This window comes from Anser anser (assembly GCF_964211835.1).
Source record: "Anser anser genome assembly, chromosome: 6".
Lineage (NCBI taxonomy): Eukaryota > Metazoa > Chordata > Aves > Anseriformes > Anatidae > Anser > Anser anser.
The window spans coordinates 5,948,842-5,963,979 of record NC_139726.1 but is presented as its reverse complement, the minus strand read 5'-3'; the positions used below and the strand labels follow the sequence as shown (position 1 = coordinate 5,963,979).

General features: G+C 40.2%; 1 protein-coding gene and 1 long non-coding RNA gene across 3 annotated transcripts in view; one reads left to right on the top strand and one right to left on the bottom strand.

Annotated features, from left to right (window-relative positions):
• The window catches only part of LOC310901963 (von Willebrand factor D and EGF domain-containing protein-like), a 178,788-nt gene that overhangs the window by 130,676 nt on the left and 32,974 nt on the right, over positions 1-15,138 (bottom strand). For both annotated transcript variants that reach the window (XM_083842703.1, XM_083842702.1), the window contains exons 2-3: positions 9,371-9,555; positions 21-246 (exon numbers count right to left, since the gene is read on the bottom strand). In XM_083842703.1, the coding sequence (XP_083698829.1) occupies positions 21-246; positions 9,371-9,555 (411 nt within the window). The remainder of the gene's footprint in view (positions 1-20; positions 247-9,370; positions 9,556-15,138) is intronic.
• Positions 4,189-8,855, top strand: LOC310901968. Its single transcript, XR_014586353.1, has 2 exons — positions 4,189-5,675; positions 8,095-8,855. It is a non-coding gene; the product is annotated as an uncharacterized lncRNA (long non-coding RNA).

Sequence of the window (15,138 nt, the reverse complement as noted above, 5' to 3'; positions counted from 1 at the left end):
AATACTTTACCCGTCCTCACCTTCCGCGCAGTAGCCCATGCATCCTTGAGTAGGCTGCAGGAGATAAACAAAGAACTCGCCGCAGTTCCTGACGGCAACGGGTATCCGAAACAAGCAGCAGTCTGTGGTGCTCCCAAAAACCTGCCAGGTAGCACAGGCTGTCAATTGCTTGATCTCACCAGGAGCCGGCAGGGATTCAGACCTCAGCGACAGCCACACCGGAGCTTGTGTCCCGCATTTGTTCATCTGAGGGTGCACACAAAAGAAACAGTTTGTGGCAAAGTGCAGTAGGACTCCATGGAGAGCCACTGGAAGACACGACTTTGTAGGGAGCTTAGAGGGTCAGTGAAAGAGCTGTATAGCTGGAGATGAAAAATGTCTTGCTCAGTTTAGAGATGTGGCTTTACACAGATAAAAAAATACATATATATTAACAGATTAACCAAATTTATGGGTTAGAGCCCCAACATCATTGAGCACAGCAAATCCCCACGACAAGCTGCACATGTATCAGAAAGGGTTGGTCCTAAAATGGTTAGGACTATGGCATTTTGAGTCATGGCTGGGAGAGGCTGCACCAAATTTACGTTTCCCAACTTACAAAGGGATGTTCAGGCATGTCAGATCTGATTTGCCCTCTGTAGGTGCTAGGCTCTTTCCATGGACTAACGAGGCATGATTACCCAAAGCTGTCTTTAATTTCAGTACCTCAACAGGGAGATTAGGAAAAAATCTGAACCTAATAACATATTCACAGTCAGTCACAATGGTAACTTGTTACTCTGTGCTGTTACCTATCATTTGCCAATATGCAAAGCATAGCAATATTTAAGGTTTGCAAATTAATACCAAACACTGGCGATAATCAACTCTCATATATCACTGATATTCCACAGAGAGTGTCTGCTGCTGCTGCTTTGCATTTCCTCAGCCAGCCACAGGGAACAACACTATTTCTAATAGCCCAGCTCCGGCAGTACACTCCCTCCAGGCGTGAACATTTGGCTATACATCGCATAGGAAACAACAACAACAACAAATTCCCATTGGCCCAGGTTTGTAGCTTCACTTTTTAAGATCAGAAGTTTCTTGTGACAGCAGCGGAAGCAGCTAAACCAAAGGATAAATCTCTTACGTCACACACCAGTGTCATCCTGGTGCTTGAGTTTTACACCAGCTGGAAGCAGGGATGGGGCATGGGGTCTGCGCACCTAATAGAAGCTAAGTATTTAAAGAAAATAAAGCATATGGTATGACATGGTCTGATTTCCACTTGGAGCTAGTTACTGTCAGGCTTTAAAAAGAAAAAAAAGATTGTAAAGAATCAATATAAAAATCTTATTTTCCCCCAGAAATGCAGCACGGCAGAGCCTCTGTCACCAGGGACTCAGCATGGGATGTCCCAAAGGAATGACATGCAGACCTTCATCTGGTGAAGAAGAGAAGAAGATGAGCAAAAAATATATATATTTTTACTTGGAATTTTAGAGGAATCCTTTGCTCTATTTTAAAGATACGTTGCATGTAGGTCTTTAGGAGATTTGTTCTGTTGATTTATTTACAGCTTTCAGGGACACCAGTGCTTTCTGTGCAGGGAGAAAGGCAGATAATGGGCATTTCTAGTATCCTGCTGAACTCCTGACCTAGAGAGTGGGATTTGATATGAAATAACATGTTTCCAAAACACATTTAAGAGCATATACTTGTAAAGACACAGAAGAGTGGAGCAAGCATCACCCAGAGACATGCCATATGCAGAGAAAGAAAGAAGGGTACAGGGAGAAGGATGGTGACTGGAGATCAGCAGCCTGTATTTCATGCTTGCTCATTGAAACACTTATACCTTGAATTTGGAAAACAATTTGGTAAGGCGTCACGGCACAGCCTTCCCATCCCTCTGGGCATGGCCCCATGGAGCCAGTGGCTGTACCCATGCTCCGCACTCGCTGCCTGATGTGAGGACAGGGGATGCTGATGCTGCTCCTCCTGTAGGAAGCATTCCCTGTGCTACTACCACCCACTGCAAAGGGCCATTGCCCCTATTTCCTGAAACCTGGTTGCCAAAAAAATGACCATTTTGAGGAAACTTGATAATTTAACTCATGTAAATATAAAAACTTCTCTCATGGGACATTTGCACCCACAAGAAGATGAACTGAAAAAAATCCTTTAACAGCTTTCTGTAGAGGACTTTGCACTTCTTGAAACAAGGTGTTGTGTGTTTTCATTTCTGTTTTGCCCAGCGTAAGCGGCCCCAGTGCTTGCTGGCTGCCCTGGCCAGGCAGGAGCAGTGCCTCAGTTTCCCTGTCTGCTGCCCGACATTGAGCAAACCCCTCACTGCTGGTGTGCCTTTGTGCCTTATCTCTAAAACAGAGGTAAAAGAGGTAGCTGGGGTGGTAATAGTACTTCCTGGCCTTGCAGCATTACTGAAAAGACAAATTCATTAATGAGACTCTCATATATCTGCTGTGCTGTGGGCCACGTAGATAAATAGACAGATGCGAGTGCATTCTGTCTGCAAAACGCGGTCTATACCTAAAAGAAGGTCTGTATCCCCTCTTAACACAGAGAGAAAAAAATAAACCACTGAAATAAGAAGGCAGTGATTTTCTCCCTCTTTGTATTTATCCTCACCAGAAGCCTGTGAGCTGTTTCCGTGCTTGAGGAAGTATGGATTAGTCCCGCTGGCGGCAGCCCCCAGCATTGTGTGCAAGCTCTCCGATAAACCCCTGCTGTGATCTGCAGCACCCTGGATGTGTTCTGGCAAATCTTGCACTGAAACCATTTGAGCAAAATCATTTATTATGTAATGTGTACAAATTACAAGCAGTGACGAACCCTTTTGACTGACTTTGTGACCAGGAAATGCAGACTGTGAGAAAACAGTTATTGTAACAAACTGTGATGCAGTATTATACAGTGGCCAAGGAAAAAATTTAGGTATAAATCAAGAAGCTGGGTTTTCCTGGCAGCTTTATGGGGCACACACGTTTATTTTCTTCTTTGAGCTACATCTTTTCCATCTTATTCAGGCAAGTTGCACCACACTAGCCAAAAGGATTTGCTGTGTGAGGCCTCTTTGTGTTACAGAGAGGGGGAGGCAAGGACAATTGTATGTTCACGTATTTGACCAGCAGTACAGACAAGAACAGAAAAAGACTGAGAAAAAAAAAATCAAAAAATTCTAAGAGGAGATATTTCAGAACCAAAATGTTCAGGTCCCAGCTGTGGCATAATTAGCATTAAATGTTGAAGCAGTCATTTGGGAGTGTAACTAGAAAATTGAATACAGAGGTAGCAAAAGATTGGCATTTAAGATATAGCATTTACCTGCAATAACTGTAGTCATTGCTGCTCTAAGAATAGCAAAAAGCTGTGGGAATCTTGTACCATAATTCAGCAGCACTTCCAAAATGAAGAACAAGAGTTATACAGCTGCCTCCACACAAGAGCAAACTCTGAAAGTCTCTTGCAGGCAGGATTTCCTCTACCGAGGAGCCAGTGGTGGGAATCGGACCGCAGATTTGCTGGGGTTATCCAGGCAATCTACATAATGTACAGCACACGGCAGTGCTGTGGCATGGAAAATATCAGCATTTCTCACTTGAAATGGAGCTATGCAGCAGGAAGAAAAATAAGGTACAATAGCTACAACACTGGAAAACATCTGTGTGCCCAAAGTTTGTCCTTTTATTTCTGGGGGTATTGGTAGGTCTACCGTTAAATAGCCTTCTCCCTACAAATTCTATCTCACCTATATAGTTTTGAGGATGGTGAGCCTCAATGAGTGCTTGATTAAAACTCCATATAATGGATAACATACATTCGATTGCATCCTTTAACATGTTTCCTTGGCCTTGCACTTTGTTGACCTAATGGCAAGTTAGTGAAGTAAACTGTGTTGTTGTAAATCCTAAATCTAGCTAATTCAGTGCATCTGTGTAAGGTACTCAGTGACACAGCTTGCACAAAAGAGAGCTTTTCTACGACACACACACACACAAACAAACAAACACAAAAAGACTTTTTAGGTTGTTTCCAGGCTTTTTGAGTACTTTCATACTTTATCCAATAGTAGTTAAGTGGTGTTTGTGATCTTCAAAGCATTTTATAAGCCTTCCCTAATTAATCTTCACAACACCTTTATGTGGCAGGTAAGCCTTCATTAAGTATTTTTGATTCATAATTAGGCACCAGCTAATCTTTTAAATAATTTGGTTCATAAAACCTAAAAGAAAAAAAATTAAACTTGTTCCCCCATTGCCAATAACTATGGGATAGACCATTATTGTTTAATCCAATGATGTCTCCTTCCATTTAGTTGGGGTTTGGACAATCAACTAGTTTGATTGATTGAACACTCTAAGGTTCTTTATAATTGCACAAAGAAATCAAGCTGGATTGTTCTTGTCACTTGGGTATTGCACTGAAATTATGTTGTTAAAAATAAGTGGCACCATATGTGAGAAATGCATTGTTTCAGTTAAATGGAGATAGAAGGCTTTTTGGTATATTGTTGGTTGGCATTTAAAGCATTGTGATTTTGCATCTGTTATCCACTCAAAACTTTACTTTGTCTTAGTTTTTTTTTTTGCATTTCTTCGGAGTAAGTTAAAATAAATAAGATTTTTTTTTTTTTTTACTTAAATCTGGGGTTGAGCTCCACAGAAATCTGTTTACGTCAGGAATATCTGTAGTAGCAATTAAACCAGTGCCTGTCTTGTGTTTCTTTCAAGTATGTGCTTCTGAACAATAGAAACTGTAATTGTAATTTCTACAGAAGGCTTTTTGTATGTCTGAAAAACAAACAAGAAAAATAAAACCTCTTCATACCTACTATTATAATGTTGAAGTATTCTTGTATACATATGAGAAAGGGAATTGCAGTTGAAAACATGAAATAATACCTTGGAAGTGTCACTTGCTTTTAAGTTCATAAAAAAAAAAAAATCAAAGTAGGTTTAGATTCAGAGCAAAATAAAAACTGAAACACTGAAATAAAATAAAATAAAAAAATAACATGCAGTTGAGCTATTGTATTTTGATTGTGAGTATAAAATGTTCTACAGCAGGTTAAGTAGAGGAGGAAGTTAAACCAAACATGGGAAAAGTAAATCTTCTCTAGGGACTACAAAATCAAGCATCATAGGCAGGTTAAATTTGACAAGCTTTAACATGACCTTGTTTGATACACTAAAGATTAGTGTCTGAGTCTATGTTAAAGCCTAGTAGATATGTATATAAAATTAAATTTATATTGTTAAAAACGCAGTTGTTGAGAAAACACCAGCCTTGACTACACAACACGTCCTTCCTTTGCCACGTATACCGCTGTACATGAATTTATAGCACAGGCAAATTTAGAGATGGTTTTGCTCATTTACAGAATGAAATTTCTGAAAGAGGATATTGGAAGTAATCTTGGTATACAGTCAGGGACAGGTATTGTTACTGGCCATTTTGAGAACATTGTCATCTGTAGTTCAGCTGTAGAAATACTTGCAGGACCACAGCTGGTGAAAAATTACAGTGGCTGCACTGACTCATGGGAGAGAAAAGCCTTTAAAGTCTTATCCAAGCCATGTCTGACTCCAAAAGTTCCTGAACCAGGGGGAGCTGGAGCCTGGCAACCTGCAGAGCTGGAGCAATCGTCCTGCTCCCACCCTTCCCTCCAGGCAAGTGCAACCATCAGCCAGGATGAGAACCAGGTGCGCCTCTGGTCCAGTGCAAGAGCATGCTCGGAGGCTCCAGTGCAGGCCAGCTCCTGCCACGCATACCAGTGTGGCTGCAGGAAATAAATTTAGCCAGGGTGAAGGGCTGCCTTCAGACTGGGAGGAAACCAGGAGTTAAGCAGTGGCTGATCTGAGAGGTTGAATCTGAGCTGACAGGATGCGGTGCTGTGCACATACATACCTACGTGAGTGTGTTCATGTGCATACTTGTATGGGTACGCATCTGGTATGTGCCCATCAGGCCAGGTAACATGCATATATCTACATGCAAATGCTGAACCATACACATGGTCTACCTGCAGCCTCACCTCGGCAGTGGGTGTACAGTGATCGCTGTGGTCAGCAGGGTGAAAATCTGTTCTCCTCTCCCTGCTCACAGAACACAGCCCTGCCAATCCTCCATTCCAGAGGACAAGTGCATGGTAGTAATAGTTGTTCTAGTAGATAGCATGGGTTTAATCCCTTTTTTAATCCCTTTTTTTTTTTTTTTTAGCTTATCATTTGTTATTTGCAATTGACTACGCAAAGCTGAAAATATTAGCATTGCTTTGAGAAGTAATGAATCTGACTTGTGCGTATGGTATCAAAAGTATTATTGCTGGCTCCAGAACCAATTACTATTTGCATAATCAAATTCTTAATTGATGTTTTTTCCTTAAGGTTGCAGTGTAATCTATGCTTTTTTCCCCTTGTGTAAACAAGAGGAAGGAATGAAGCAGCATATTTCCAGCCATATTTCTGGCTTCACAATGAGTTGTGAGGCAGCCTTGGAAAGCCTGCCTGTCATTAGCATGGCATTTGGATATGCGTTACGGTTAGCAGCATGCACTGCACTTCTGTTATGCACAGATTGATCTCTTATCTGACTGTAGTGCAGATCTTCAATAACACTAGCAGGCTGTGTTCTCTCTCCTTTCTTTTTAGTGTTCATTCCTTTCCTGGGGTTTGCCCATATGTAGATATAAATCTACAGATGTATGTGTACACCCTATATTATTTTAATTCAGAAGCCTGTTTTTGTAACTGGTGTCTGTTTTTCCCCTATTGACTGTTAAATACATCTCTGTATTTTTTAATAGATTTTCTGCAGAGCTTTAATTTTTATGTCACTTTTGCTCTTCCTCTGAAGGTCATTTTGCTACTAGGTCTGGCCATGTCTGTGCATTGCTTCTTGCTCTGAGTTTTAGCCCTTAATCTCAGTAAAGGTTTGCCTGCCCTTTCTTCCTTTAGTGTATTTTTATTTTCCCTTTCACAGTGAATTTGGCAGTTCTGGAAGAACAAGCTATTGTCTGTGATCTGTAGGCAGCAGTTTTGATACCTGGGGATACAAAATTTGCAAGTTTGTGTTGCTTTCTGCTACAGTTTTTCATTGGACTGGGAAGAGGCTGTAGCCAAAAGCGCATGCCCAGGACCCAGTAATTGCTCTGCCTCCTTCGGGAGCACAGGGAGAGAGGTGAGGAAGAAATCGAGGGAGGAAGGTCAGGATCATTTGCTAACCACCAGGGAAATTCAGCAGGCAATACCTAAATTGGAAAGCTGTTTCAATCGAAAGTATTTTGCCACTTGAGGAAAAAGTTTATGGACAACAGTTGGATTCAAGGGATGGAGAATTCAGGAATACAATTCATTTTTTCACTCTGGCAAAAAAAATAAAATTGTGTTCTGCCTTTTCCCTTTGTTTTTCATCGGTTTGTTTAATTAGTGGGTGAGAAACAACTTCTTCAGTGTTGTTGTTGTTTGTTTTTTTCTTGCAAATGTTGCTGTGCCTCTTTATGATGTATCTGTAGACAAGCTCTCAGCTTCTGTTTGTGACTTGGTTCTGTTTTCTGTTGAACACATTGCTATTTTTATGCAACAAAACTCAGGGCTTTTTTATTATTATTATTTATTGTGGAGCTTCTTTGTGGTAAGATTCAGATTATGTGGCAGTGCCTTCCCAGATGTCCACCCATCATGAGCTGTTTCTCCTGCCACAACTGTCTCTGGGCAAGACCTCTAAATCTCCGTTATGGTTTAAATCCCCTTTGAGCTCAGTTGGGTGACAAGAATCTTTACCTACCATTCCTTTGAATTAAGAAGTTAATCTTATCCACTGATAAGCAGCTAATTGCATCCAGCCAGTATCAACAGGATATCACCAGGTGTATATTTTACAAGATTTTGGAGTAATGTACTTTTTAACTCCCCAGCTGTATTGTCAGGCTTTATTTGGTCTCTTTTCTCTTCTATCTGCTCAGGATTTTGTCTTTGACTTGTTTAATTAAAATCAGCTCGCTTCAGCCAGAGACTGGAATGTCCAATAATAACTGCTTATTAGGGAGTGGAAGCTGTGCAGTTATTAATTTAAATTATTTTGTTCCAGAGGTTTTGCTCAAATTAAATGGAAAACCAAATTAAACAATGATTTAATTAAGTGGAAGAGATGGAACGTAGAGGCAGATTTAGAAGGTGAAGATCTGAAAGAAGTGTATTCTTCCAGTCCTGACATCTAACAGATGTAATCCTTCAGCAGCATGGCGAAACAGAAATTTACTGTCATTCAGAGGATAATGAAGAAACCAATGGCAAGAATTATGTTACAAGATAAGGAACTAAACTAATGAATATAACTCTACAAACCTGAATAAAAAACTCCATAGAACAGGTTTGAAGAAACAAAGCATACATTGTTTGATGGAAATCTCAGACAGTCAAGTAGTACTACATACTTGAAAATGCTGAAATGCAATGACAAATTAAATTTTATAGAATATATACCCACTAATATAGCAATCTGTAAAAATAAACCACATAATGCATTGGGATATTCATTCAAGGATGACCTGCCATGAAATGAATATTTCAATAATAATCATGCCAATTTGTTCACAATAATTAGATTTATGGATTGTGTATGCAGAGAGTTAGAAATCCCACACAAGTGACAATTATCTCTTAACATTTCATTTAACTTTAGATTATGAAGATATACTTCTGTTGTGACAAGTTCCCAGTTCCTTTTTGTATGGATACATTTTGTTTGCTAATTTCATGAAGGTTCTCCAGAAGGTTAGCATCACCTAATATTAAGGATCCTGACACTCTAGTTTGAATACTTCATCTTTAAAGTAATTTACAGCAATTGATTTATTATTTTCTGAATAATTTTGTTGAATACTTTACTTGAAATTATTCTTATCTCATGCAGCTAGGATATTCAAAATGCTTTTCCTTCTGTATCACTAAAGAGCTTCTTATCATGTTGACTTTTCTGATTTTTCCCTTCTGATTTAATAATGAGAAGATATTTCTAATTTATAATAATTTATATGGCAAAAGAGTCAGGTCCCAGAATCCGTTCCTGAAACAACAGAATTGGTTGAAAAAGTATAATTTACAGTGACATAAATAGGTTAACAAATATATTTCTTTACAGTTTGGAAACACCTTGCTTTGTATTTGATTACTAGCCATCCACAGGGATCCTAGCCTCTGACTACTACCCTTGGATATAACAGTATTGTTATTATTATGGGAAAAAAATCCCATTTCTTCTCACCCACCCCCATTGCACTCTGCTCGTTATGAGGGAATAGAGATGACTGGAAAGCAAAATCACATCACAGGATTTATTCACGTTCACTAGGGTTATTACTGACTTCAACACATCTCGTTGGCATTTCTGCAGGCCTCCTGTCGATCATGAACCGGTACCATGCAGGTGGCAGAGAGTGGTCACACACCAGGTCCTGAGTGGCCGTTCGCTGCAGCTCCAGTGAGTCGTACCTGGTGCTGCGGTAGGGATTGCGGAGGATGCGGTGTCCCGCCGGGGAGCACTCAGGAGCTGAAAAGTGAGAAAGGACAAGGATTAAAGAAGCTGGTTCAGTTGGATTCTGGCAATAAGCACTTAAAGATGGGTGCGTTTGCTTATGTTCATTTTCAGTTTAGAACTGAGTTAAATTTCAAGGCAGACACTGGGAAAACATGAAATTTAGAATTTAGGCATATAAAATTTAAAGCCAGGTAGCATTTAGTTATCTAGATTTTCATCAAATCTGAACCAGAACCAGAAACCTTAACCCTGCAAATGTGATCTGGGTCTATTTCTAAAGATTAACATCTGCATTTCTCCTGCTCAAAAAGCAAGTAATATTTTGAGGTTCCAAAGTGTTGTGGTCTTTAAAAATATGTTTGTTTGTTTCTCTGTTTTTATTTATTTTATTATCTGCGTGAGTATTTTAGTCACAATATTATTTGATGCTCAAGAATAAAGCCCACTTCACATACTTTCAAGTACATACTTATAAAAATAATGAAAACAAATTCTAAAAAGAGAAAAGCTAATATTACCACATGTTTTTTAGAAATCAAGTCAGGTTAGGCTTACAGCTATTGGAGCCACAGGTCAACCACACCTTGCCTGAAGTAGGTATGCATAAAGCCAGACACACCAGAGCTCGTGTGTGTGGATCACAAAGTTTGAATCTGAACTGCTGCCCTTCTGTGCATGTTTGCTTACATGCCTGCCCTGTTTATTTCCATGTGTGTCTTGATTCTTTGCAGAATATTCAGTATTTTCTTATCATCTAATAAAAGGAAGCCTTCACTGATTCTTTTAAAAGTTGTTTATTAACAGAGAGTTTATCACGTAGGGAGAAAAAGGGCCTTTTCTTGGTTAACTTTTGCTTCCATTTTTTTTCTGCTTAACCATTTGCTTCCTTTCTGCAAAGTGGGACACAGGAGGAGGACAAGGTGGAGTTGGGCTGCTCTGCACATCAGCAACAGAAGTCTCAGCTCATTTCTTGCTGCAGTAATCTTTAACTGCTAATGGTGATGGAGCAGGCAGAGAACACATCACAGGAACCACACGACCTGGTTTGGGGAGCAGGCCTAGCAGTTAGCAAAATTACCCCTTTGCACTGTAAATAGAGCATATTTATGTGACACCACTGACAGACAATGAGACCCCCTCCCCATAATCTCATTTTTCAAATGTCACTTTATGGATAATAACTCTGCTTTAATGTTACACCGGTGGCACTCTGAAACAGATTTATCATTTTTATTTTATTGACAAGATACTCAGAAGGTCAAAGTCAATCCATTTATAGCACTATTTTTAAAGATTATTTTTATTGTGCCAAAGGCAAGGCAATGGTATACAAGACAAATGGGGACAAAATGTAGCGTAACAGAGCCTTCATTGCAAATTTCACAGAATTTAACTGTCAAAACTACATTGCAATTCCAGTGCAAAATTCCGTTGAATTAATACAATCACCTTTTTAAATAAAAAGTAGTGCCCAAAGCTTTTATCTTCTACAGTTAAGAGCCATTTTACAGAGGAAACTAGGAAATACTGGACCAATTAAATCTGGGATCTGATCCCCTCTGTTAGATGTCCTTTCTGGACATCTGCGCCAAGCACTAGAGACCACTTGGAGGCCTCTGCCAAGTTCCAACCCAAGGGACTAAGTGACATTTCAGCAGACTGACTATTTCACTCAAATGAAAAGTTTTCCCTATATTTAAAAACTGTTAAAAAATGCAGATCCTCATAGACCTATTCAATGTCACTCAGAGCTTCAGATGTGTTTGTGGGAAGAGGGCTTCAGCTCATGGTGATGTTTGCTTGCTCTAAGTTCCTCAATTCTGAACAAGAGACAAAAGCATCTGAAAGTAAATGGGATTTAAATGTGGCTCTATACACAGTATTGGCACAGGAATCCTGTGAGACCCTTGTAATATAATTAATAACATTCAGTTTCTCGGTAACAATAATATCAAATAATTCATTTAAATAATTAATAACCTTCTGCTCGAAGTGTATTAGTAATAATCCAAATTCACACAGTATGTTGTGGTCTTACCAATGATTAAGTACTCTGTCTAAACAATGCAAATATATTAGACATTGAGACATGGCTAATTATTTTTCATCCTTCCCGTAGTTTTGTTTGCAGTAGTTTAGAAAATGCTGCCTTGCATGTTAACATTAGAGCTGTTTAATGCTGTGGATGGGGCATGCAAAGGGCATGAAGGGAGTTAGAGTAACGGGAGGGGAGGCAGGATAGGTCGGTCAGGAGACGGGTGTTCACCCACTAACCAGCAGTATGTGGGACAACAGCCATGAAAACAAGTCCTGCAAAGCATGTTTGTGAAGCCCTGTGAGCAGGAGTAAGCTTGAACCAAAGCCCACCCAGGTTTTGCAGCAAGCCATCAGCAGCCCAACACCTCAATTATCGAGCTCCTGTTGTAAAATGCTGATTATAGCCATATATCAGAATCAGGGTAAACTTTAACATGTAAATTGCAGGCCATGATACAAGTTAATTAGTACTGCCTTTCCCACAAGAAATAATAAAGGCAGTGCTGTAATCAAACTATATCATGAAAATGTTATTTAAAGAAGATATGGTAGGGCCCTGCTGGTGGCTCATGGGCTGCGGGATGCCTGCCCGTACCTCCTGGTGACTGCAGCTACATGACAACCAGAGGAAGGCCCCTGGTAATTTGTATTTCATGCAAAAATCAGGTGGAGATGTCAGCTTTGTGTACAGTGATAAGAGCTCAATATCCCAACTGTCCCTCCTGCTGTGGGGGTTACAGTCCCCCACAAGTCCAAGTCCATGTCTTGTACGGAGTAGCTGTGTGCAGGATAGATTGCCTTTAAAAGGATATATTTATTTCTTTACATATGAGAAACCTGTACAGTTAATTTGCTTTAGTCTCCTGCAAAGAGCTGCTTCTTGTGCCACCGCCACCCTCTGTGTGGGCCAGCAGCTGTTGCTCAGACATCCAGATTTGCTCACTTCGCTAGACTGCAAGCACTTGGTTTAAACCCAGCAAATCTGCGGCAGCAACGTGCTGCAAAGAGGCACCAAACAGCTCCTTTCTGACACATTCAGAGCAAACAAAACCAGTACCTGCTGCAGCTGCTAAGTGAAAACAGCAGTAGTGTATCTGTGGTGGAACAATACAGCAAGTCTTGCGAGGGAAATCTGTCTGCATTGAAGCCATAAGGAAAGCTGCCATCAGTGCCACAGAGGTCAAGATCCACATGACGTGAATGTGGGGGAAGCTGTTATATGTAAATGAAATATCAGAGGGCTGTGGGCTGGCCAGGGAGAGGAGAGCTGCCTGTGGAAGGCACAAGCGTCTGGAAATATCTCATGGAAAATGAGCAGAATGTGACTATCTGATGTGGCATTTTGTGCATGACATGCTGCTGGGGAATTAGGGTTTGGCTGGCAGCTGAAGGAAGCACTGATGTGTCCACAGCTGGGGGAAGACAGGCACGCAGGGAGACACTTGGGGTGTCAGCCCAGAAGCCCGTCTGCGGGGGGTTACCCAACAGTGCACCTCTTGGGCAGTGACACTGGTGGAACAGATGCTGCTGCAGGGACTCTCAGGCAGCCACAACGGACACGCGTCCCTTCCATCTGATGCCCACGGTGGGGAGGGACACCAGGAACATTGGAACAGCAGGCTGAAGACTTGAAAGGAAATCATTCACTAAACATTTGCTTTTATTCCTGAGGGAAGGCAGGAGCGGGTGTGATACAGCTCTGCCTGTCGCTCTCGCTCCCAGCAAATATCAGTGGCTTACGCAGAGAAAGGTTTACGAAGCTCTGAGATTTTGTTTGTTTGCTTTGAATAGCAGCAGCAAATCAAATAATATCAATAGGTGATTGCAGCTCGAAAATCCTGGAAGAAATATAGTCCGCAAGCCTGAGGTGCATGTTTGTCTTGGGTAAAGCGGTGCCAGCCACACAATATATTTAAAGGGCATCCTAAAGCTCCAGGAAATAGCTGGCAGAACGCAAAATAATTTTTGTGTGGAGGGTGAATGAAAGCCTGGTGATTGATTCAGATAATAGGAACCAACAGCAGAATTTGGTGATGTGTTGTGTTTGTCCTGTGGCTGGGAAAGAGAAATTCCCAGCCCAGGCTGGCCCTAGGGCTCCCACGTGTCTTCGCACCCGGCCAAGGAGAAGAGGGGCCAGGGAGCTTCCGAAGCGTGGCATCTGAAATACACACACTTATGTGTATGTAGGTACACAGCGACACGCATGTGTGTATATGAATGTGGAGATATATATATATATATTTAAACTTACAAGTGAAAATCCTTTTTTTTTTTTTTTTTCTTTTTGAGGTTTGTATGATGTATGGTTATCTTGTGCAATCTCTCCCTGGCAGATCTGGCAGATTTTCAGGTTTTCTGCCTTTTTTTTTTTTCTTATTATTGTTCTAAAATCCATAGTGGAACAATACATTTTCCTGAGTGTTTGAATTTCTCTTCACAGAAAACTTATGAAATATTTTCATTTTGGAAAGTTATTCCAAAATGCCTAGGGTATTAAGCTGTACCTCCAAATCAGTGGCAGACCAAGGCTGTGTTGGCTTTCTTCTCTTCTTGTCTCAGAGACAGAAGGAAAACTTTTCATCGGCGGCCACTTCCATGCCTGGTGGCTGTATTTCGCTGATGTAGCAGAGCTCAGGTGAAAGCTTCTGAAGTGCCGTCTGCTTCCCAATAGGATGATTTACCATATGTTGAAAGAGAGTTTGGGCAGAAAAGGAAGGCAGACACTGGGAAAGGCAAATTCTTTCCAAGCTGCTAATGGATGTATTCAGTATAACAGTAGAAGACACCGATCTGATAACATCTAAAAGTTTCTTTTGGTGGATGCAAGCTACAGATGTACAATTAATAGATAAGGCATTTGTAGCTAAGAAACATCTGACAGTTTATTACAGACAGAAGTCACTGCCTTATTTCACTAATATTTGCTACCATTTTAACACAATTATTCTACGTGTTGATGAGAGAATATTTATTTCTAAAATTATTCAGAGACAGGAATTTGTTGTGAATATGAATATGACCACTATAAAAAAATGCTTGAAACATTCATGCTCCTCTGGTAGGTAAAACATAATAATTTTATGAAAACTATGATAACTAATAAATAAAGCTATTTTCAGATAATTCAGAAGCAGAAGAACCTCCTACTGAACTGAAATAATAATGAAGATCATTGGATAAACGCCACATACTCATAATGGCTAGTTCTTGAACAAGTCATATTTTGTTCGTAGAATGAAATTGATAGAGATAAATGAACAAATGAACCTTTGTGTAAAATGAATGTAATTATAGAAAATTTGACCTAGGAAGAGACTGAGCACCCACTGAAAAGAAGACATTTTTCATACATATTATTTGGACTGAATAACAGACAGAATTAAGAAGAAAAATCAGGCCAAGCAGGAATGTGGTTTTCTAGGCATCTGCTGCTTAACATTTTCCGTTAGATATTACACTGTTTGAAAATAAGGTGTCTTCTGGTAACCAGGGCAACTCAGCACACAATTAAAGATAGTTTCACATGTATTTGTTATACAATAAGCATGCTTTTAAGGC